Below are 26,186 nucleotides of genomic sequence, written 5' to 3'. Positions count from 1 at the left end.
GTATTAGTCTCATGGTGATGGTGTTTCCCCATCCCTCCTCCTGAGAAGGTGGTTTTGAGCTAGTACAGACTCAAGAAAGATGCTTCTGAAGTCAAATCTTCTTCCTGGTCAGAAAGACTATTTATATTAATAGGTTCATTGACTTAGGAGGAGGGACTAGGTTTCTGGATCATGACACAGTTCTATCACTGGAACAATGCAGATGTTTTCCAGTGAACAAAGTAACAACTGTCAGGTTCAGCCCAAGAACCACAGTGAGACAATCCAGGAACAGCTCAGTTACTTTATTAGCGTACACCTATTAGACAGAATCTCACCAGACTAACCCTAACCTCCGACGACAGCAACTATAACCCTGAATCCCTTAAGGAGGGGCCAGTCTCCTTCTCTTCACTTTCACACGCTCCAGCTGGGGGCTGAGGAGATGCTTGGAATGTCTCTTCCCCTCGCTGTAAGCTTGAAGCTCCATTCCCGGATCCTCCTTGCTCATGCCTTCCATCACATAACTGGCAGAACTGTGAAGATTTTGCAAAACATTTTCCTGATAAAATAAGCAACTAATAATAAATAAAAACACAGACTCTGTGAGAATCAGTGTGAGGTAGCAGTTAAGGAATTGGGCTAGAAATGGGGGGACCTAGGTTTTGTTTCATCCTTAGCCATGAAAGCTCACCAGATGACTTTGGGGCAGTCACTCCCTATTACTCCTTATCAGCCCAACCTACTTCATAGGGTTGTTGTGCTGGAGTAAAAAATAGGTCTTGTATTGTGCTTAGATAGCAAACTAATTTATGCATACTAAATAAAAATACTAAGTATACTAAACAGTACTTGAGACACAAGCATGGCCTGAGAATGTGAGCAAATTCTTTATGAAATCTCCTTCCTGCTTGATTGATAAAAGTTGCTAAAACAGAACAAATTGAATGGTGGAGTTTATAAGTAGTTTCTTAAAGAAGGACTTTATTTTTATCTATTATTTGCTATATTTCTATTCCACCCTTTTTCCAGGAGCTCAAGATGGTCTACCTAGTACCCCCAATTTTTCTGCCCTGCTGAGAGACAGAACTACCCACAGTTATCCAGTGAGCATCTGTCACTTTGAGTGGACTTGAATCTGTGTCTCCTAGTTTTGGTCTAACTTCCAAGCAAATATACTACGCTAGCTAAAGAATATTGTTATGAGGTAATTTTAGGTTTCATCGTTCTATTTTACAATCTTTGCTTTTTGAAGAAAGAAATTACTCCCAACCTTCATCACAAGTATAAACAATTTTAGTAACTTTTCACCTCCTCTTAAATTACAGCAAATGATTTCTTCTTTCCATATCCCATCTCTTATCTATAAAAAATCCATAAAGCATTGTCATTTCAGTCCTGGTATCAGCAAAAGTCCATTAAGGGTTACCAGAAATAATAGCTTATCTATTTTAGCCTTGATCAAATTAACCAACTTTATATTCCTTCCTTTTACTTCTAACCATCTTAATCTTTAGTCAATCCAAATAATGTCATAGAACTTGATTTCTTTTCATTTCTTCTTTGTCCCTTCTCACAAGATTCTTCCAAGCTTTAAAAAGTCTCTTTTGTAAATCCAATATAGAAAAATTATCCAGGTCACTCTTGTGGTTTATTGTTTGTATGTCTCTTTTAATTATTAAAACATCAGCCAGTTTCTTTTGTATATCCAGTGTAACATCTTTTTCCATGTCATTCTTGTAGCCTGCCATTTGTAAACCCACCTTCAACTCAGTCTCTGTCTTGTCAGGTAAAACTTATTCCTCTTCCATAACATCTTTTAGACACAGTCTATCCATAGAGGCAGATATCACTGTTGACATTATTAATATCAATTTCTGACTCCATTTTTTGAAAATATCCTTCAATATTTCCAGTGTTAGAATATTTTGCTCCATACTGTAACTCTTAGTCAAGTTTATGTGTTTTTCTCCTTTAAATGAAATCTTTAGTTCCCTCTAGTGTCCAATTTTTAAAATCTTATATTTTTTTTAAAAAAATTCAAAACAAGCATTTTCCCACAGGAAGGATTCTTTATAATTAATTCCAAAGTCTTATTTCAAATTTATTTGGACCCTTAGTCCATTTGTAGCTTTCTAAAATCAGTTTTAATCAACCCTTTGCTGTTTATTTTTTTTAATTTAAAGTTCTTAAGCTTGTAGTTAAAATTTTCTTTCATTAAGGATTGAAGACAGACTTACCTAGTGTTTTTAGACTTGTAGTTCCAAAGATTTCTAATAGCTGAAAAGTAGTTAATAAGCAATTTCTGAATGTGATTAGAAAAGGAAGAATGCAAGTGTCCTTTTAAAGGCACCAACCACAGTTTGACCAAGATTACTATTCCCTCATTCCCCAGTGCTCAAAACCTGCTGGGACCGCTGTCTTGTGGTCTCCTTGTAAGGAGCAACTGTGTGGAGAACTTGTGGGCAATCTCTGGTACTCTCCTTTATCCAGAGAGTTTTGGAGAGCTGGTCTGCTCACTGGCTCTTTGTTCTTCGCTGTGGTCATTGGCTCCGAGTCTACCATTTCTTCCTCCGGAAGTCACAATCTTTGCTTTTTGGAGTAAAGTTCTATAGCAGATGATATAACATAACTTGGGGTCTTCTTGGATTAAAATGATTTTTTTTTAATCCTTTCTAATCTGAGTACAGTTCTGATTTGGACACAGAAACAATTTGATCCTCTTGGTAGATGATTAATGTTGAGCAAAAGACAGGTATTACAGGCTTGTTGTGGAACCTTCTTCCTCAGGCACTGATCATGGTATCCTTCTGCCAAAGGAGTATTACAAAGTACTGACCAAAAAGGTATCCAAATTTTGCACCTGCTATATTCAATGTTTTTTTATTCTTAATCTGTAAATAACTACACATAAATAGTGAGCACTGTATGCGTTCAAATTTGCAGAAAGATAGCATGTTTGACTTTCTACCATGTAGAGACTGGGTCAGCTTCTGTTCTCCAGGGGTCTTAACTTTTGCACACAACTGTAAATGTTGACCCTGGTACCAGTTATTTTACTACATGTTAGAAGTCAGCTGTCTCTTAATCAAACTCTAATTGGGAAGACAGGAACTACTCCTCAAAATGATGGTTTCTAACTGCTGAAACACATTAAATTAATTGTTGGCCTCTCTAACCTACAGAGGAGAGTTCTCTGAAGATCCTTTCCAGACACCCCTAATTGGACTAGTTGACCAAAAGGTATGCTGCTACTGGAATATTCTTTTCTAAGGAGCCCTGCCATATCTTATTTACTAACAATAAAACAGCAAGCTTGCACTTTGGGGAGACTTTAACAGATGAGCTACTCAGTCATTCTCAAAATAATTACAGGAATGTGAACAATACACAACTTCAAATAGATTCCTGCTCATAAAACTGTATTTCTGTCTTTGATAGGAAATACATTCTAAAGAATGTGAAATGTTTTATATAGTATAGCAATTCTTGTTGACATATACTGTGCACCCTAACGAATATTATCCAAAGAACTATATCTGATTATGGTTATTGTATCAGTGGGATATGTGTATGTAAACATAAGGAGATGATATACAGATTTGCTCTTCACACGTATTTAACCATGTTGGCCAAGCTTAAATGCTCTACTAGGTGAAATATTTCATTCCATGCAATAGAATTGTATGAATACGCCCCATCTGCTTTGCATACAATATGAGCATTCTTCCTCCCACTGACATCAGTTATTTACTGTACGTGTGTCCCTTAATAAAAATGCAAATTAAAATAACAATCAGAAATAAACTACTCCTTACTCTTCTCTGTATGCAATTTACATTCCAACCCCAGCTACAAAATTCTAGATATTGAAAAGAACTAATTTCACTACCCCTAATTAACCTTTATTTTTAGTATTTAGTTCAAGCACTCCCTATGGATTCCTCTGCAAGCAAGACACTTCAAGGAGTATAGTTTAGTAACATAGCTTATTTAAAAAAAAAATTAAAAAGTTCCTTAATAAATTCTTACAGAACTAATAAAGGACTTTATAAAAGAGAAGAATCATCAGAATTTTTACAGCTCATGAGAAGTTTTTAAATAGATGTTTTGGAAATGAAGGACAATAATTCATAGAAGTCCGAAAGCAACATGTTGAATAGGTTTCTTATAAAATAATACTGACAGAGTTGTCATATAGCTATCATAGAGTTATCCTGTTGTGAATGATCTCATACTAAGCTTCGTGATAAATATATTATTAAGAGGCATCAGTGCAATGTCTGAAAAATGGTTATCTATATGAACTCAAAAGGAGCTTATTATACAGATTAAAGCAAAACTTGTATTCAGAGGGACTAAAAAGCTTTAAGAGTAGACAATTTGTCCACTCTTCATATTGCAATTTGATCTCCACATATTGCTGCACTGTAACTCTCAGCATTCCTCACAACTGTCTATACAGGTTGAGCTTCTAGGAATTGTTTGAGAACATCTTGAGAGCCTGAAGATATTTATCATGGAGTAGCAGGGAGGAAACATAGGATATCGGTCAGCAACACCCACATCAGTGTGCTAGACTCTTCCCTGAAATCCCAATTCTTGCACCTCCTCTACTCTCCTACGTAAAAGACTTCCACTTGGCCAATATTATGTCACCACCACCAGCTCTTGAATGGGAAGATGCTCTCCTGCCCCCTTATACCAGCACGTAAATATGGATGGGCCAGAACAGAAAATCCCACTTCCCCAGCAACAAGTTTTTAAATAATAATCTCCAGCCAAGAGATTCAAAATACTCCAACTCTTTGCTGCTACCTGATGGTTGAAAGGCCAACTGGACAACACTGATGCAAGGAATATTTTTAAAATACTCAATTGGTTGACAGTATGATAGGAAAGGAAAAAGAAAAAGAACTGCAGTTACTGAAGTAATCAGAGTGATGTGTGTGCCAATTGGAAGAGGCTTTTGATACGATGGATGATACTGGGTAGGCTGGAATCTCAGCCAAGGAAATGACCAATCATGGTCCTTAGATTGTTGTGTGTTAGAGCTGTATGGGCAGCAGCACAGCCAGATCTGTTCTGGGTACATACTAAGAATGTGCAGTGGGGTAGTAAGATTTAGAGCATCATGATTTCCTGCTAGCTCTGGGAGGGAAGGGGAGCACCTCAATTCCCCAATTATCTAGTCAATTCCCCATCTGCCAGGATAATATTAGAAGATAACCTGAGTTAGTCCAATGATTAAATGTTAGGAGACACTAGATAGATAGAGACAGACAGATTCTCTTTATTCACTTTATTAGTTGGATTCTAAACTGGAGTTATTATTTCCTCTACAGACAGTAATTTTATGTAGAGTCTATTCTTCCCAATTAATATAAAAACTAACCAAGTATTTAAAGGGGTACAATACTTAGCATATGACCAACTGATACAAGTAATCTGTTTCTATGCAATGTTAAAAACAAATAATCTATCCATGCAGGGAAGTTTTTCCTACCTAACATTAAATCCTGCAGAATGTGTGTTCCACGTATAATTTAACCACAGGCTGTCAGATGTCGAGATAATGTTCTGATATCCACAATATTTTATCAGAATATTAAAAATAATATAGTAAGTGTTGGTTCCAGCTCAGCACTTCTGGGAGAAAAAACTCCAAAGGTACTCTTTAATCTATGACTATATGAATTAATAAACTAATAATTCTTTTATTCTTTCATATTTTGTGGTATTCTGTGCCAGTCTTGGATCTCAGCCTATCCTTGTTGCCCATTGCAGCCAGTCTAAAACTTTGAAATGAGAGGTTCTCCTAGAATGGAGACCAACGTTTACAGACTGGGGGAAAACATCAGCTACATTTCCCTGGGCTTAGACTCTATATGTAAAACAAAACATATGGTTAATTCATATTGCATGCTTGTTTTTTGTGGACTGAAAAGGAACTATGGAAGGTATAATCCATATTATAATTGCAGTATAGGAAGATAAAGGTTTTAACGCACACAGCCCAAATCTTAAGAGGTTCACCTTATTTTAATCATATTTGCTTTGGAGGAGCTATTTGAATAAGCCAGAGGGCAAGAAATCAGAGAAACCACACAGAAGACTAATACAGAAAAGGATCACAAAGGAGGTGAGGCTTATATCTCTTATTCATCCATGTAGTCAAGGGATGTCTGTTGTGGGACAGTCTGTTTCTGATCCACAATCCCATTTTTACAGTTCTCAAAATCTGGTTGCAGATCTTTTTTTGGTACTATAATTTCTGATATTTGGAGGGAAAATTGTAAAATAGGAACTTTAAGATTCTACAAGATTTAACATACATATTTTCCATTAAAATCTTCATGAAACATGAAAAAGAGCTGACAGCTCTGACCTACCCGATCCCCAATGTTGGCAACAAATCACTGGCCACTCCTGTCACTTTTAGAGGGGAAAATCTTTCTTCTTCTTCAAGTATATATAATTATATCACATACGTTGCCATCTGATTAAACTGTAAATTGTTACCCTCTGGTTTTAAAAAAATGGGGATCAGATGTTAGAATGGATTAAGTAAATGGATCTTTGTTGCATTTTTAAAAGGAGGAGTTAAAATGAGTGAATATAATACTGGTAGACTATCTATAAACTGTTTCCAGTCATTCTTTTAGAGATGTGGTTCTATAAACTTTATCAGAAATCAGTGCCACAGGGGAAATTTAATTGAACTGTAACTCTAATGATTATTTGAGGAAAGCCCTGACAGTTAGACTACTACAGAGTTTTGATCTTAGGCATTTCATATTCACTGTTCAGCCCAGTGGGTTCTCAAACCAGTTCATAGAGAATGAGAGAGACACTGAGTCTTCAGAAAGGCAAATTTCTTCAGTGTGGGATGGTGTAGCTAGATGTCCTCTAGACAATCTGTTTTGAGAGCTAAATATGACATAACAACGCTCATCACCCCTTATGTTTCTATCCCAAGAGCTAGGCCTGTTTACATAGCCTGGAGATGTTAGCAATTACTGTCTTCAAGGTTGTCTGGATATAAGATGCAAAAATGCTGCTGCACTGGATTCTTAACATTTAAACATATTTAAATTTCCACCAATCATAAGCATATTCCCTTAAGAATTTGTTTCATTAATGTTCCAACTGTGCATATTATTTTCCCTTTATTATCCCCATATATGCTTGATTCTTTTGTGAAATCTGTGCATCACTTCAATAGCTAAGCCAGGTTTTCTTTTTTAGGAATGTTTAAAATTTGCTGGGCATTGGGGAAAAATATTTCAAACATAAATGTGTTTCAAAATAATAATTTTTGGTATAAACCACAGGATTTCCATACCATATTTACATTCCAAATAAATGTAAGCACTACACACAGAGGGAGGGTTGATATATATTAAGAAAGAGAAGGAGGAGGTCTGGAATTCCAGTTAAATGCCCTTCTTCAAAATACTAATCCAACTACAACAAACAGCATGTATATACTTAATTCACAGGGGGAAGAACTTTGTAATAGCTTACAAAGCTATTGGAAAAAGAAAAATATATTCTATTTATGTATTCTGTTTTCAATATATGTCTCATCAACAAATGTTTTCTTGAAGTAAGTTATTTTTCCAATTCTCCGTTCCAAATAATTATATGGTTCATTTCTGAAGTCTTTTCTCTCACACATTAAGGCTAAATATAAACAACCTAAAATAAGGAAAAAAAGGATATGTATGCATAGTAGAAGAAATAAGTTAGATCTGCACTGTTAAGTGCCTGTAAAAATAATATGAATATAATTTCATTGCAGAAGGAGCAAGCAATCTTTTTTTCTGCCAAGAGTCACCTACTGAGATAATTTGTCAGGATTCACTTGTCCAGCAAAGAGTGAAACCAAAGTCAGGAAGGATCTCTTCTTCCCTCATCTGATCAGCTGGCTGCCAGCAAACGGCTGTTCTCACTAGCTAGTTGCCTGAACTCATCTCATACAACAGCAAAAAGCAACTTTGTCCCTCTTTGTGTTTTACACTAGTTAGTAAACCATGTTTATTAAGACTGATCAGAAATAAAGTCCCAAACTTCCAGACAGATTCCTGGTGTCCAAAGACATTTGAGTCTGCCAACCAATGCAATAAAAATTGCATAAAAATTCATATTATTCATGTGAAAAGGGATGAAAGTTTAATTTGTAATGTGTACTGTCCAGAATGTGTGGATTGGGGCAATATGTAAGTATTGTAAAATATCACTACAGTTTTGAATAATAAATTTGAACACTAATGAAGGATAGCAAAGCCGCCAAACTAGCAGAGAGCTGCTACTGGCACGGAGATTTTGTATTAAATCAGAGACAACGTGAGAATTCTCAAGTTGCAAACTTGTCCTTTTCAAATTAAGGAATTAACTGAGGGCCCTTCTCAAATATTTCTAGTGTGGCATTATTTGACCCTGCTGCACCCCTTTATTAAAAAAACAAACAAACTTTTTTTGCCTTTCATTTGATTAGACAGTTTTGTTATTTTATCAAGAAAAGCAGAACTGAAAAGTTATTTCTCAGATATTATATTTGCAGTTGCCAGATATTGGCCACTTTTTTTTTGCCAAAGAAAAAAATGTTCCTAAAAATGAAATTACCATTTCAAGTAACTTTTATTAAACTATATCAGGAGCAAGGTATCATCTTAACATCTTCCATCCTACAGAAAAATTACCACACAAATGAATAGTTATGAACTATGTTTCCAAAACCTAGAACAACATATGCAAAATGTATTTCTCTCTCACTATTTTCTCATTTTTTTTATTTTTCCCCAATTCAAATTTAACACAAACTTGTGCATTTCTGAATGCCTGTCAAACCAACAGAAAATTTAGCACCAGATGAAACAAACAAAAGCCTTGAAGTTATAAAATGGCATACAGACAGACATGTCTTTTTTGTAAGATAAAAATATTTCCTAACTCTTAAGGAGAGGAAAAAAAGATCTTTTTGTAGTTGTTAGCAAATGAAAAGGTGAGTTTATACCAAAAATAAGAATCTCCTTAAGAAAAAGAGAAGTATATAAAACTATATAGAAGTTCAAAGCAATTAGTAAAAGTTTTTGGATAAGGCAGATAGATTTATTCAGTTGATTATATTTGAATGCAGTACCTTGGTTTTCCTTGTGAATCTAGCAATCTAGAGTCCAAGATCTACCTCCAATAACCCTTCTCACTAACCATATTCATAAGCAAAAAGAGTATCCAAGAATGGAAGCTTATTTCTCAGCCTGGAAGGGAACAACTGGTAGCTAATTCCTATTATTGCTAAGTATCCTGCCTTAGTTTGTTTCCTTGCCTCTTCCTATTTAAAGCATATAATGTGGAAGAGCAGTCTGGCATGCAGCAGAAAAACCTTTGCATGGTCAAAAATATAACAGATTTATCCAATGGCAGGTTTTAAACTGGAAAGTTTTATTGCAGTTACAGGCAATTGTCAACTATTTCCTGAGCAGAAATTGAAGTTTTCATTTTAACTTTCAAAATCCTACATTGCACCCAAGCTTGGGAACGTACTTGTCAAGAGTTGCATTTGCCCTTCCATTTTCCCCCCTGCTTTCAAACTAAGAGTTCAAACCTAAATTTATATTGTTTTACAATTATTTTAATATTTATTCTTCAACTTTACTACTTCTTAATCGTTCTCTATTATTTTTTTCAGTGCTATTAATTGCCTTGTCCTGATGGATACAAAAATTAGTATAAATTAAATCAAGAAATAAATTATTTTTATGCTACTTTTCCACCAAAACCATTCTAAACATCATAAAAATAAGAGTCTTTTCTGCTAATCTTAATACTAGTCAGTTTAGGGCTATATAAGATACATATGAAGTATAGGGGGGAAACAGATGCCTTAAACATTATTCTAAGTGATCTCCTCCTGACTGTGCTCAGAAATTTGGCTCTGTGAAGTGAGGCTCACTGAAGAGGTGCACAAAATTGACAATTTTTTATAAATCTCATTATTAATCTTACAGGGAGGTGGATTCTTCAATAAGAAGTGGCCACATGGCTTTTACTAATGACTGAGGACTGATATCCAAGCACTGTACATGTAGTCGGAAAGCTGGGCCACTGACATCTGAGAAAGTTAGAACTTGGAGTAACGTCCAAGCTAGTCATAACAGACAGAGTACTGGAACAAATTCTACTGTCCATACATGAAGGATGAGAAGTGATGGTTGCTGTTAATGCAAAAACCTTGTGCCAGATTATTTGGATTTTTAAAAGTAAATATTTTATCTTAGGCTGAACTCCATAGGCTTTTACACAAGAATTGTGCATAGACCCATAAAAGAATAAGAGAAGTTCTACTGGATTAGAATGGTTTTTTTTTTTTTAATAGGAACTTCAGTGGAATAACTGCAATGTTTCATCTTAAAGATCTACAAGCAGGGCATCATGCAGGGCTACAGATTTAATAACTGCTTCTGAACCTGGAATTCTTTAGATCTATCAGAAATAGTCAATGACATGAAAGTAGTAAATTTTATAATGCAGTTATGGCGCATCATGCACTGTATGTTCTCAGAAACAATGGGAGGAAAAACAGGTGACAATTATTTAATGTAGCTTTCCAAATTTGTGCCCTCCAAAAGTTTTGGAACTACAAGTCCAAGAATTTCCAGCCAGGATGGCTCATTCAAGGGATTCTGGGAATTAGATTTCCAACATTTCTGGGTGGCACAGAGCTGCTCTAATATCTACTCCAGCTTAAGCAATGTTATTAAAATAAAAAAAATTAGGAACCTTCTTAACTCTTCTTGAAAAGTCTGTCTACTCTCATAAAGTTGACTAAGATTCAAAATAGTCTTCAGTAACTCTTTCTTAACCAGCAGGGTGCCCATTATTTGAACAGAGGTAGATTTAAATCCTATCTGGCAACCCAGGTGCCACTCAAATGTCAGAACAGACAGGAAATAATTTTACATATTTAGCCTGCTTAGAACCTTCCTCCAGTTTTAAAAATAGCAACCAATAATACAGCAGTTTGATGCAATCTGACAGAAATGCCAACATACCTTTCACATGCTTGCATACTCTTCTCCTTTCTGCTCTTTGCAATTTCTAAAGATCAGTTGCTACAAGAGCTATAAGCACTTCATTTAACTGTATGTCCTTTTCTTATTTTTTCTGGCCTCTACCTTAAGTCATATTTCACACAGAAAAGTTACGGCTTCAGTTTAACTTTAGTACACACAAATCAGCTATGTCAACATAGTATCCCTGGATGCTGGGAACAATGAGGAGATATACTGTGTTGTTGTTATTATACAGTAGTAGCAGGACATATGGGTGATAGGTTGCCATCCCCTAATTGTTTTTTTCAGGCAAGCCTGAAACTGACAAGAATGTCAGCTGCTTAAGCAAAACAGTTGAAGAGGTGAAGAAAAAACTCTGATGCTCTGATTAGCCCAGACATTCTTCAGAGAAAACCCTTCAGCTCAGAGAGCATTTTATTAGATGTATTTATACTTTCCATTCTCCTTAATTGTTCCTCGCAGCAAGTTTACTTAATTAAGAGTAAATTACAACAGCACATTGCTTGCAGCTACCATTTCCTAATTAAAATAAGCAAATGCAAACTCAGGTTGGGAAATAAAAAGACTTTGAATGGCTGTACAAAAGGAAGGAGAATGACACCATTTACCTCATGGATGAGAGCTATAAACATCTGGTGAAAGTTTCGCCCCCTACTGGCTAAAAATCGATTGATGGGTTTGCCATCTTTGCCCACATGGATTGGAAGGTCATAACTCAGCAACATGCCAGCTGAAGAAAAGTATTTATATATACGTTAAAAGGCTGAATAAACATTCCAAAAGCCTATGTTAATATTATTGTAAAAGTACATACAACTGTAATTTAGAAAGCTGAAAACTTGGATTTCAGAGCAGTTTGGTAATTCTTTCTTAAAGGGGAGGGGGGAGATGTAGATTACTAATTTCCTTTTCAGTGTATAAATCACAGAGGCATAAATTGATCATTCATCTTGTTACACTATTAGAAGTCCTGATTCTACCTAATTAGTTCAGTACAGAGAGCAGAAAAAACCTGTAGAGGCCCCAGGATTGACTCAGCTAATTTCCTATAGCAAACTTATTCTATGATACCTCATCCATGTATGGACATGGAGACTTGATCTATACCAAGTCACTTGGGCACAAGAGGGAAGCTTGATCCTCTCCCTGAGACATTTTATTATACAACATTTACCTATTATCTACCTATTCTCATGAACTATGTTCAGTTGTTGTTTTTTTAAACCCTCACTAGATGCCGTTGGAACATTTAATAATTCATGCACATGGATGGTGGGAGGATGAATTTTGTGAAACAAAATGCTTTTCCAGCATGTACCTAACTGGACTTGGACATTAACAACAGAGTTGGCATGCTGTGGTTCCCATCTATTAAACAATGCCATCTTGCAGGACCCTGGAGGCATGACTTCTCTGTCACTGGACCTGCCCTCTGGAATAGCATTCTGCCTGTGATCCATGCAGCCTTCACCCTGCTTGTCAGGTTCAGCCCAAAGAACTCCAAGAGACAATGCAAATAAAGTTCTGTTGAGTTTATTAGCTACAACCTCCAGACAGAAAATCTCTCCAGACTGAACCCTAGTTCCCAAGCCAGCCAGCCACAACACCGTGAATTCCTTAGGGAGGTGCCAGCCTCATCTTCTTGAACTTCCCATGCTCCTGTTGGGGGCTAAGAACATGCTTATCTCCCTGAGCCTGGCCTTCATAAGTCCATTCCATCACATTGCTGTCCATCAAGAGAATCATGAAGACCTGGCTCTGGGCCAGGACGTTAGGTGAACCCACTGCTGAGATTGAGTTGCCTTTGTTAATTGTGGTAGTTTCTTCCCTGGCATGGTCATTTTAATTCTTGTTTTATTTGATAATATTGTTGTTTTAAACCTTAAGAGCCACCCAGAGTCATGTATGAGCAGACAGCTGTAGCAATTAAATACATTTCTAAGAAGGACCTTCTATGGATATCCCTTCCAAATGAGTTGTGGTGGATGGCTACTACTACTACTACTACTGCTAATAATAATAATTTATTAAACTTGCATGCTGCCTGACTCTCAAAGATTCTGGGTGGCTCACAACAATCAAAGACATTACAATAAAATGGATAAAACATGGCAAGAACAGACTGGATGGAATGAAGCAAGAGATCTCACTCTCCCTCACCAATGGCTTGGATGAAGAGCCAGGTCTTCACAGCTCTTCTAAACAACAGCAGAGTAGGGACCAGCTAGATCTTAGAGGGAACCTCCTTCCAGAGGGCAGCTACTGCTTCCAGGGTCCTGAAATATGACATTGTTTAATTAAAGGAATCCAGAGTGTGCCAGCCCTACAAGATTTAATTGGCTGGGCAGATGCTATGGGACACAAGCTATGGGACTCAATTAACCAGGCCCTATGCCACATAGGGCTTTATAGGTAACAACCTATAGGAGCACTTTGGGTGACATTTCAGCTGTAGAATGCTTTACCTTCAATATATTTTCAGGCTTTTAAACTATTCAAATACCTTCTTTTTTCGGCTTTTAAAATCTTGCTGTAGCTTTTTAAAACCCCTGCTCTTAGTAATCAGAATTTTGCACTAGGAACACTTAGTAGACAGTGTTAAGGGTGACTGCGTGCCATTCTACTGAGGCTAAATAAGGAATGCAAATGCAAGGAATACATGGTATTTATTCTGAATGTCAAGTTATGCCAATTGTGGCATTTAAATGTTTTAAATTTATGAATGTCTCTCTAGGTGGCATAAAATAAAGTCAATAAGTAAACAAAGGGCATTGCAAGAATCTTTACCAAATAAAGGTCCTTCTCTTGTCCAGGGGAAACTTACCTGCAAGGCCAGGTTTCAGCCCCGGCTGCTTGTTCCTCTCATACATTTTCAGCATAAAGTTTGGAATAGTTGATAGTGTCTTTCCATGGTCTGACCGCACAGCATTGCCTCTCAGTGCAGAGTGGTATATTCCACGAGGCATGTTAGCCATCTCTTCTTTCACAAGCGATGCTGCAAACTCTTCAAAAGCTGAAGGGGAGGAGGGGAAGAAGTGAAAAGGCAGTGAGGGGAGAGAAAGAAAACAAAAGGTGATTGACTGAAGAAACCAGAACCACCCAACCAACGCAGAACCACAACGATTATCCGGGAATGTTATGCTGAAATAAGTGGTAACTCCATATTCAACTGACAGCTTCAAGGTCATGGTTTCTGTAATTCCTAAGCAAGACTTTGTGACTCCATATTCACCTCCCACTCAAAATGTCACCTCAGGAAACCTTCAATAAATGGTGTCAGATGTTCCAGCTCAGAAACAAAAACAAACAGCCTAAAATGTTTTATATGTTGATCAATGGACCCTTTGTCTGACCATTGGAATGAGGTCCCCAATTTGAAACAACAAAAGTGACTTTTACCTTGACCATTACAGCATCCAAAAAATATCCCAGCCTAGATCTACCCCATGTTTTTTGCAATTTAAAATAAAACTGTTCTAAGACAGATACTGAAAAATAAATAGATGCAATAAGGTAAGGTTGATCACGGATAGCAAAGCTGGGGTTTTGAAACACTAGTTACGTTCACTGGTGAAGTTTTAAACAATTATCATAATTGGGAAACTAAAACACAAGGGCAAACAAAATAACTCTGTATCAGAGGGACCACAGCAGGGTTCCTACTCATTCCTTCATCATCAATTGGCAAAGCAAGGCAACATTTGTTAGGTTTAACAATCTGTTAGTGTTTTTTATTATATAATGAGAACTTGCATTTTTTTCCCCAAAGGAAAAGCTAAAAACAACTGTTTCACATTAGCTGGGTGGATTTGATGCACATTTTTCTTAAAACAGATACAGTGCTCAGTATCTTATAAACTGAAGCAAGCATCGACTGAAAATTCATTCATATGCTCATTCCTGCAAGCCAGACATACACAAAGTGTCACAAATCAGTTAACAAAATCCAGTCAGGCTCTGATATGCCTTGGTTTTTTATCCTCCAATCTTTTCTTATTCCATCTATCCTCCCCAACACTACCCATTCTCCCCACCCCACTTCCTGCCTGTTATTTCTGTTAATAACAGCCAGAGGGAAGCATCATGAAAAGAAGCCCACTATTTATAGGAAGACTAGGAGAACTTTTAAAATCTACTAGCAGATCAAAAAATTAACATGACCATAAAACTAAATCTGTGCTTACATTAAGGCATACTTTGGTTATTTCTTGCAATTTTTGTTCATACTGCTTAAAGTGCATTTGTCAAACACTGACTTCTATTGCATCTATTAGCTATACATTTTGGACAACTGGCACAGATTCATATGAAACAATGAAATAGTATGCGCCTTTCTTTATCTACATAAGGGAAGAGAGGAAAAACTCCTCATTCAAACTTTCCAACAGGCATTACTTAGAATTGTTTTATCCAGAATAATTCCTTTTACAACTATTTAAACCAAACTATTTAGCATTCCTCTTTTTTACCACAAATAAGAGAACAAGAGCACTTCTGCCAATACCATAAATGCTTTATTTCACTTGTTATATTTAGTAACCTTTGGGGCTACTTATTTACTGCTTAAGAATCAGTTTGATAAACGACATCAAGGTCAGGGTTATTGCTAGGGATTCTATTGGCTAAATATTGCCTTGAACACTTGGTACCTTTATCTGCACACATACAAACCTAAGCACATACATCTTCTCCCCACAGACATAAAAAACGCACATTAGCTGAAAACCAGGCCCTGAGACAGACCAGGACAATATTTATGTTAGATTCTGTTCCATTCACAAGTTGCAGCTGTGTTTTTCCCATCGTTCACTATAAAAAAATGAAGCTTCATTTTTATAGACCTTGCTATGATTTTACTGCTTTTAAATTATTTCTATAGTGATCCTTATCTAAGTGAATAATTTACAAAGCTATATAGGTAAATAAAAACGTATAGGAATACATGTTTGTGCTTGATTTCTAAACAATTGGAAACAAAGGTTACAGACCTATGTTTTCACTCTAAGTCCATTTCAATTCACTCAGGAAACATCAAGCCCTGAGTTTAGTTTGGTGCGCCCTTCAGCTCTGTCCCATATTCAGCTCACCAACTTTTATAAAACAAATACCTCTGCAAGCTAAGGGATGTATGAAGGTGATCACTACTTGCACCTAATTTCTTCACAGCACTAATGATTGCTTGGTACAATTTAGTTACACTAAAAGCGCTGCTTCCAAACTGAACTTTTAGAAACAATTTAAAGAAAATATTTGGATTTGATATAAAATTTTTAAAAAACTTGATTAGAAATTAGCATGTTTTATGAATACATTGTACCTGGTAAAACAGGAGGAGGAGTGAGCAACAACAATTTGATATATGAGGGGCCAGGAACAGACAAATCTGGCTCTCCATCTTCCTCCCCCTCCTCTTCATCTACATCCACTTTTTGTTGATCCAATTCTGGTCTTGCCTATATGAATGAGAAACCATGAAAAAGAAAGTTCAAACAATCTGTTACACAGAATCTAACTTCAAAAACTGGAAATAAGTTTGCCTAAGTCAGCTGAAAGGAAGGGCAACTAAACTTTAGCCTTTCTCAATTTTGTGCCTTTCAAATACAATGAACTACAGTTCACATAATTTTCAGACTTCATAGTTATTGGGAAAGTTGTTATAAATAAATCTGGAGATATGAAATATGTCTCTTTTATTCTGTTGTCATAAAATCAATACAAAGGGTATCACTAAAAAAATGTATAAGCCACTTCATATACAAAAGTACATATAAATTTATGACTTTTCATCATAGGTGTTTGATGAACACAGACGTTTGTTTAACAGGACTGTGGCAATAATTTTAAAGACCTAGTTCCCCCAGGCACTGGGCTACGGTGGTTGGAGCCCCTTGCGTTTGACAATTTTGTACTGTTGACCAAATTTGGCATCTTTTTACATCATATGCTTTTTATAAAATTGTATACTGTTGTTTTGTTTTTATGCTCTGAGCTGCCCAGAGTGAACTGGAATCAAGTGGCCCCTAAGTCAAATACAATAAAATAAATACTTATATAAATGTTCTATTAAGGAGAAGTGGGTAAGAGGATGGAAATGCAGCATTTGTCTCTCTCCCCTGCCATCTGCATCATTTCATAGGGCACCCTAAGCCTCACTCACTATTCCAAGGAGCACAGGAGTACCCAGCACCATTTTGGTGCTAGAAATGAAGTATAATATATTACTCTCATTCACATACAGACTACAAACAGAAGCCCACCGGACGGGCAGTTGAATACTTTTAACCCTCATAATAGGACAATGCCATCTACCGTATAGTGGGTATCAGGTTAGAGTTGCAAGCTTTATTTATTTATTTATTTTATGCCTATGCTAACTTTTACCAGAATCACCTTTGGAATCTCTTTAGGGGAATATTTATTTAACATATTTCTATATTACATTTTTAAAGCATAAATCCATATAAATTAGGGGACCATATAAACATAGCGTCCATAAATTTGTAATATTGTTTACTATCCCAGTTATTCAGCCCTTTAGTTTTTATTGCTGTGTTTTATTATAAATTTTATTCTAGTATAGGACAATTTTTAATATCTTATATTACTCTTAACCCAACCTATATTAATATCATTTACTGTATATTCCATTTTGTAGTTTCTATATTGATTTTAGCACTAGTGTTACTTATCTTATAGTTTTACATTATCTTATGTTGTTCACTTACCTTAATGAAGATTTGATTTTGATATAAAGCAAGCATGACAAACTAAGCAGCCTCAGAAAAAATGCCAGTCCCAGTAAAGGCTTGATTCTCTTTTCTAAAAAGAAATATTGCAACCTCCCCATAAGCTCCATAACCAAGAGATAAATGTTTTAGTCTCCTCAGGTTAAAAAAAATGCCCAGTCTTGGAGTCATGGCTGGGAAAGCTCATGAAAGAACCATAATTACTGGCAAATTTACACAGGCTAAGTTGTAATGTGATCGTTTTGACTTGATGTATTATGTGAACTAAGCCTCAGAGGTTTGTAAACCATAGTTTAGGGTTAATATGTTGTTCAACATATTGTTGTTGTCTAAGTGTGGTATATTCAATATATTAAAGAAACCATGGCTTAGCCTAATATCCATTAAGAAAAGGACAAACTTTTTAAACCACTGGCATGGGGTCATATGGGAAGAGATGTTTCCTATGGATGCACAATGTTTCAAAAATCAAGTCAGTATTTTGAACTGAATTTGAAAGTCAACCAACAGAGCAAGTAGAACACAGCATACTTCTCAGCTATTATTAAAATGTTACTAGGAGCAATCTCCTAAATCAAAAGAAAAGCTGTGAAAAAGTATTAATTTCATGTGTTGCTTCTCTCGTTCAAACTGTAAACCTTTTTTAGCTGCATTGGAGTAGTCAATCCCCACATTATTTGACCATTAAGGATGAGAGCTAGGCTCTTCTTACTGGCCTTATCCCTTCCATCATGTCTTCCTTAGCTCAGCTTCTGCTTTCTATGCAATTCAAAAATCTGATTATTTTCAAGGGAAATGTGCCCATTTACAGAAGGTTACTTGGTTCCGAACTCCCACCTGCAACATGTGGAAGGATGTGAGTCCAGGCAACTGGGACATAATACAGGAGGTGGACTAACAACTATAAAGCCATTTCCTACTAGATCAGATGAATTCATGAATGTCCAAACAAGGACTGGACACTGTTTCCACACTGTTTTGTATTTCTTATGATTACTACACTCACCCATAATTAAAGTAAGAAAAGTCTACCTGTTCAGGAAGATGGAGGATAGTGTATTCTTCAGAACGAAATTCAGAGAGAGATTTGTATGCGGAGATGGCTACAAGAGAATCCTAAAGAAAAATATTGCCGTCACATCATTGCAAATAAGGATGGGTAAGGAAAAAACACTGTATTATCTATTATCTTAAAGGTAGCATTGATTTTCCAGGTGGAGAATGTAGACCAAGTTCTAAATTCTCTTGAACCTTGTGGATAAAAGCAAATAGTGGGCCCCAAAAATCACACCACCAAAAAATTAAACTGCACAAAAGAAACCTATTTTTTTTACTACACTTAAGATATATTATTCTGTGGTGGTGACACCAGAGAAGGACTTTGAGGTAAACATCAGAGATATTACTTAATAGTATGATCAAAAGTCTCAAAATACAAATTGACTGCCTTATATTTTGAGGTAAGTGGAATAAATTTATATTTCTGTCTAAAGTATAGTATATAAAGTAAAATATAAAAACCCTCTTACATTTTTCTGTAGGTAAAAATTGCATCTTATACAATGAACACAGTCAAACAACAATACAATTGGGCATGGCCACCAAAAGGTATGCCTTTGTTTTAAATTTTAGCAGAAAAATGAATTAAATGGAATCTCAATGGACCTCTCTCAGCAATTCCAAATAATTCTACAAACACAAACAGGCTTATGTGCCAGCTTTAAATAACCACAGCATAGCTGTAATAGAAGGATTTCCTTTTTGTCTTAGTATATTCTATGACTGAACATCAGGAATGAACAGAAAAAGAAAACATACAGTAGGAACATTCAGAAAAGTAGGCCGTTTCCCCCCCCACGCCCCCAAATCCTGTTTTGGAATGCAATTTGTAAGTGAATGGAATAATTTTTCCATTAAATTTCATAGGCGGTGTGGGGAAGCTATGCTGCTGAAGAATGGCTTGCATGGCCTTCATGGATGGATACGCCGCCCGCCCCCAGTCAGCAACACAGTCTTTTCCTTCCCAAGTTAACAAAAACATTGTCTGTTGTACCTAATAAGCAACAAACTGGCAGAAAGCAGCAAGAGTGTGATTGTTGTGTTGTCATTTACTTAATTTGAACAATGACACTCACAGGAACCATAGTCTGAATATCAGGTTTATTCAAATAGCAGGTGTACCAGCCTCTGTTTAAGAAAAATTCAGTGGGCAGAAAATGCAGCAGCCAGTTTAGTAGAACATCATTAATTTTGTGGGAGCCATACTGGTCAGCAATAGGCTTCTGGATCCAAATCAAACTGGGTCCTCATTCTCTTGGGGACCATTTGCTTCAAGTGGAATCTACCTATCCAGTGATCAAAAGCACATCCTGTGGATCCCTTCCTGAAGGAAGTGAAAGCACAGAAGCAGGCCTTTTTGGTCATAGCCCCCTTGTTCTGGAAAAGCCTGCCTTGGCCCCTTCTCTACTGGTATTCTGGATGCACACTAAAATAGTACTTTTTCAAAGACGTTTCAGTGCAGGGGATGCTACTTGATGGGGACCATCTGCAGAGTAGGGGCTGATGGTTTGGGATAAAATGATGTTAGGCTATTGTGACTGATTATATAATAAGTTTATCATGGGTATCTCTGGGAGGGGAAAGAGGGGCAAATGGCAAAATGTACATGATGACATCACATTTATGTTGTGGTGTCATCATGGCTTGCTGTGGATGTTGATCCTTATATAACAGCTTATATAAGAGAGTTTATATAATAAATAAAGCTCATGACACAATAAATAAAGTAATATATGTAAATAGTGTGTCAGTTTCTGGCTGTATCAATTCATTTAATAAAATTTGTATGTCTCCCTGTCAATCACTACTGATCTGGAGATCTGTATTAAGAATATGATATGTTTGGAAACTCCTGGGAAACTGATGTTCCATTGCAATAACATATGCACTATTTTTCAGAATGTCCCAGTGAGAAGGAAAAAAAAAAGGTAGGAGGCAGTATAGAAAATATACCTTTTGATTGTACATCATTATAAATCACATCATTTGAATAAGCTAAGAAACAAGAGCAAAAAAGGAATACAGAGGACAGATGTTAAGTAACAATAAATATGGTATAAAATAGTGTTGTGCTGGGAAAACTGTATAGCTCCTTTCTGCACTGGAATGGGTCCAAATACTGGATTTAGGTACTATTCCTAAGGTTAACATCGCTTACATTCAGTTAAGTCTTAATGCATAAGACCAAAAGAAAAAGGAAACGTGTCAAGAAACAGCATGCTATCACACATCACATTGAAATAAATTGTAAACAAAAGATTTACTCTTGATTGGGCTCAGATCATCCCAGTAATCTACAGATGTAACTCCAAATACATGGGATTGTATTGGCTGCATTGTTCCTCCTTATACTAGTAATTGTAGCTAGATATCAGGATGTGGCAAAGTAGACAATGGTACAGCTAGGTAATTTGGAACACAGATGTTCTAAATTTTAGATCTTTTTCCAGACAAGGGCCACACCCCCACAGCAGTAATCTGATGAAAGCCAACCTCCAAGCTAATAGCAATGCTGAATCAGACAATTAGCAGGGCCAGAGCCAAAACATAACAATCACTATTTTCTCTTTCTGAAGTCATTATTTATTCTCATTTCTCAGATCCCCATTTTTCACAATTTTTAGTACCCCTTTTCTGACCCTCCTTCCTCCTTACATAGCATGCCATTTTTGCAATAGAACTGAATGTATTACTTACAAAGCTTTTGAAATTACCCTAAAAACAGCATGAAAATAATCCAAAGGCTACCAATTGCCCTTCATTGTTTTAAACTCTGGGCTTCAAAATCTTACAATCTCCCCTGACACCACCTAGTTCTTACTGGGTCAATTTCAAGATGGTCAATCTCAGATGTGAGGCACAAAATTAAAGTTTTCTCTCTACCACTCTGTTTTCAGCTATGAATATGCAAGTCAGTAGGGATATGCAGAGTTATTCGCATTAGTGTATTTTAATCCACTGGATTTTTGAAAAATAATTTCTAAGTAGATTTTTCAGTTCCAAATTTTCATCATACATTTTATTTCTCCATTTTTCTCAATGTGAAAAGCATTATTGTATACAACTACAGGTAGTCCCCACTTAATGACCACAATTGGGACTGGAATTTAGATCGCTAAGCGATGTGGTTAAGCAAATAATCACGTGACTGGACCCAATTTTACAACTTTTGCAGTGGTTGTTAAGTGAATCACATAGTCATTAAGTGAATCACATGGTTCCCCATTGATTTTGCTTGCTGGAAGCCGGCTGGGAAGGCCGTAGATGGTGATCATTTGATCCTGGGACACTGCAACTGTCGTAAGTGCAAGCTGGTTGCCAAGCAACCATATTGTGATCATGTGACTGCGGGGGTGCTGTGACGGTCATTATTATTATCATTTATTAAATTTATATGCCATCCATCTCCCCCAGTCATAACTTTGGGCATCAGTCGTAAGTCACTTTTAGTGCCGTTGTAACCTTGAGCAGTCACTTGATGAATGGTCGTTAAGTGAGGAGTACCTGTAGTCTAATTTACATTTTTTTAAAAAAATCCTTGATAATTTTTTTTTTAATTATTCCTAATGATCTTGCTTTTTACATACATTTTTCTGAGATAAGTTTTTCAAACCTAAATGAATATAATCTATATCTAAAGTTCTGAAATAAAAAACCTGTCACTTTTTATATACAACTTTCAGAAATATGCTCATTAGGGATACATCTTTCACAAACAAATAATATTTTATTTAGATTTTTACTGAAAAAAGATCCTGCTGCTTATATCACAATGGAGTCTAGTCTGGTGGATCTCTCAAATCTGATTTTATAGCAATCTATGGCATATCTCCTCCACATCCTTATTTTTCACTGCTTCTACATTGCTAATATGTAAGAAAAAACAATTTGCCAATTCTAGAAAAACTATATATGCAGATTTGTATTTTAAACTCATTTATATTACCCACTGCAGTACTGATGCTAAACATATTTGGACGTAAGCACCATTTTGTGGTTGCGACTGGTTATGTGTTTTAAAAGGTAAAAGAATAACACTAGCATCTGTAACTATATGCCCAGCCAGAAGCCTCCTGACTACAAAATGTTTTAGAAATGAAGAATGGTTACTTTCTTACATGGACATATCAACCCACACCTTTTGTTTACTATGGCTCTACTGCTGTCTTGATGATATTTGGGGATTTTTATGGAACTGTAAGGCCTGAGTTTTCAACACCTTTGTCCAATCATACCTATGCCATTAGATAAAGCATTAGGAAGATGTCCAGTGCTTATAAGAAAAACAGTGCCTTCATCAACATAACCATGATCACAATATGTTACCAAAACAATGTAGGATTGGACAGAGAAACTAGGAGTTTATGCAGCACAGAAAATATCTAAATAGGGGCAGTATTTGGCCAAAGCCGCTTCATTTTCTAGGGTCTCACCTTGCTCTGTGTGTGGCTCCACAGGAAACTGACAACTTGAGCTTTAAACTTCTAGAACATCAAACAGGGAAAAAAAGAACAAATCCAGCTCAGGAAGATTCTTTTTATTAAGGAAACATAATAGAAAATTGAGGTAAATAACACACCATAGAATAAATCAAGAGAGGCATTTATGGATTAGCAGTTTATTTGGGGCAGTGACAAGGGGACAACGCTTCCAAGTGGCCATTGGAGCTTAATTTAAAATAACAAGAAAGGTTTTGGCAATTTAGCTGGCTCCAAGGTGAAGACTAATAGACCTTATTATACTTACTGAGAAAATTTCAAAGGTCAAAAATTATATTCAAGAACCCATATTCAATGATGTACAATAAAAATGCAAAGTACCATTTCAGGTGGGGGGGTGACCTTTAAGTACTCTTAAAGAGGCAATTCAAAAAACATTTCTAATGTCACTATCGCAACCATGTTAACAGATTTAAATGCTTTTAGAAGCATAGATGTTCCTTATTAAAACATTCTGCTCAGTCTTTCATTGATAGTAGAATAATTATATTAAACATATGCAACTGCATGTGCAATATGAATACCAGATATACCCAAATGACCCTAAAAGAACCACCTCTCTGCTTATTAGAGCAAACCAGAGGGGAGTGGGGGGAATATAGCACTGTAATTTACTCAATACTTAACTGGATCTCACCAAACTCTTTGGAATTTATGGGTATGTAGTAATATAGGAGACTGCAGTATAAAGTAGCAGATTCAGGATCAAATGTTCTTCAGAATAGGGATATAATCGAGACTTCCAGGGAAGTAATGGTAGATTGAAGACAGCTCCATTTTTGTGGAGCCAACAACCATGGCGGTTAAGAAGGCCAGCAAAAAGTCCAGCTCTTCAGAATCATCTCCAGACAAAGGAGGTGACCGGAACACCCACAAGTACTTCTTATAGAGGCTCCCTGTGAAGAGATTGCAATTTAGCAATCTCCAGAGGGTTGAGCACTTTGGGAGTCGCAGGAAGCATTGAGCCCAAGCCACGATTCGGAGCTTCCAAAGAGACATTAGATTTGCTTTCACTTCCTGTTTTAATTAACATCGGAAATTACTTATTAGCAATTTACTTGATAATTAAAAACCTTCTGAAGGGCAACTTGCTGTACACTGGGAGAATTTCCTTCTATCCTGGGAGAAAGAAGATTTAAGTAAGTTTAAAGATTAAAAAGAAAAAAATTAACTTTTGGAAAACAGTGAAAGGGAGTTAAGAATGTTGGCTGTGGACAGTTAAGGGGCCAGATAGATTTGAAAGAATAATTTTTTTATGGACTGTTTTAAAAAATACAGCAGATGATTTTGAAATTAACTGTAAGGAAGTATATTGTGGGAACGTTTTGGCTCTGAAAATAAATAAAAGATAAAACTTTGAAGGTTAACTAGAGGGAACCAGAGAGCAATAAAAGGAAAAGATACTTCCTAACATAATGGAGGAACATTGTTTTACTATAGAATAATTTAAATCTGGGAACAATGTGTTCAGGACTTATTTTTAAAACTGGATCTAACAGAGATTATAGAAGAAGAAAAGATTCTACTGGATGAAACAGAAGCTGAGGATGATTTGAATAGAGTACCATTAATGATTTTAAAATGGACTTTAAATAGTTGCCAGACTATAAAAGAGATATGGAAGGTATGAAAAAAGATGATGTGGATTTGAAAATGGACTTTAAAACATTTGACTACAAGAGTGACATGGATAATGAAATTGTAATGGATATACAAACTATGCTGGCTGATGTTTTAACAATTAAAAGGGATATCCTGATTATAAATCAGAGGAGTGAGTTGGAGAGATATCTTATTTTGGATCCACAGAAGGGAAGCACTAAATCCCTAAAGTTGCTACTGAAAACAGACAGGGAGAAAATGATAAGAAATCACTATGTGGGACTTTATTTGAAGAAGTGACTGAAGATTAAGCCTTTTAAAAAGAAGAAAAAGGAGTTCAAAGTAGACTTACTTTACCAGGGTTAAATTGTATAAATTTTGATTTTGGGTCATTATTATTGGGATCTTTTTCTTTGACCAGGATTGCAAGATGATATAAAGATTTTTTCACATGGGGAGAAATCTTTTACCTCCTACTTGTTAGAGAAAGTTATGGGTTAGAATGTAAAAGGGACCTAATGGATCTAGTTTAAAATATATATGTTACTATTATTGATATTCTTTATACCTATGGGGATAAATCTTTTATGTCTTACTTATTAGAAAAAGTTATAAGTCAAAATGCAAAATAGATTTGTCTACATTATTACTACTGGTACTCTTAATGATTTTGCTGAGTAAGACTAATTGATTAATCTTTCTATAATTTGGTATTGTTTAGTGATGAGAAATGGGAAGAAGAGGGGGTTTTTTCCTGTAATGTTCGAGAAGGTGTTACATTAGTGTAAAGGCTTATACTTGTTTGAAAGAAGGGGGGAGTCACTTTTTATGTCTTTTTCTTTTTTTTCTTTCTCTTGTTCTCTTCTTTTTGTGTACTTTTCTAATTCTATATTAGCTTTTAACCATGTAAAACTCTAATAAAAATATTGTTAAAAAAAGTATAGGAATATAATCACCATATTTGCTTAGCTTTAAGATAATTTATTTCACCTTATTGAAATCCACTAAAACCAATCAAAGTGCCCAGATATCGCTTTAAGGCTAGAATAAAAAAGCTGGGTAAATTAGCACAACATTTTGAATCCTGTAAAAGATGGCTAGTCTTGTTAAAACCTGCCTTTAGTATCAGCAACCTGCCTTCCTGAAGAAAAGTATCTTCTCGTGCAGCCATTCCCAAAATGATACCTGCAATCTAGTATACTGGACCACAACTTCCAGTGTCA

The 26,186-nt window shown here is 36.0% G+C and overlaps 1 protein-coding gene across 4 annotated transcripts in view; it reads right to left on the bottom strand.

Moving 5' to 3' along the window:
* Positions 1-26,186, bottom strand: part of FOCAD (focadhesin) — a 158,231-nt gene that overhangs the window by 53,308 nt on the left and 78,737 nt on the right. For all 4 annotated transcript variants that reach the window (XM_088130304.1, XM_007424948.4, XM_088130302.1 and 1 more), the window contains 5 exons: positions 23,296-23,346; positions 18,836-18,919; positions 16,375-16,510; positions 13,882-14,070; positions 11,666-11,787 (listed from right to left, as the gene is read on the bottom strand). In XM_088130304.1, the coding sequence (XP_087986430.1) occupies positions 11,666-11,787; positions 13,882-14,070; positions 16,375-16,510; positions 18,836-18,919; positions 23,296-23,346 (582 nt within the window). The remainder of the gene's footprint in view (positions 1-11,665; positions 11,788-13,881; positions 14,071-16,374; positions 16,511-18,835; positions 18,920-23,295; positions 23,347-26,186) is intronic.

Source organism: Python bivittatus, unplaced genomic scaffold (assembly GCF_059951505.1).
Source record: "Python bivittatus isolate LINGU-HERP-01145 unplaced genomic scaffold, Pbiv_v1 ctg000850_np1212, whole genome shotgun sequence".
Lineage (NCBI taxonomy): Eukaryota > Metazoa > Chordata > Lepidosauria > Squamata > Pythonidae > Python > Python bivittatus.
Note: the sequence above shows the minus strand (reverse complement) of the source record. Positions and strands in the feature narration are given on the sequence as shown.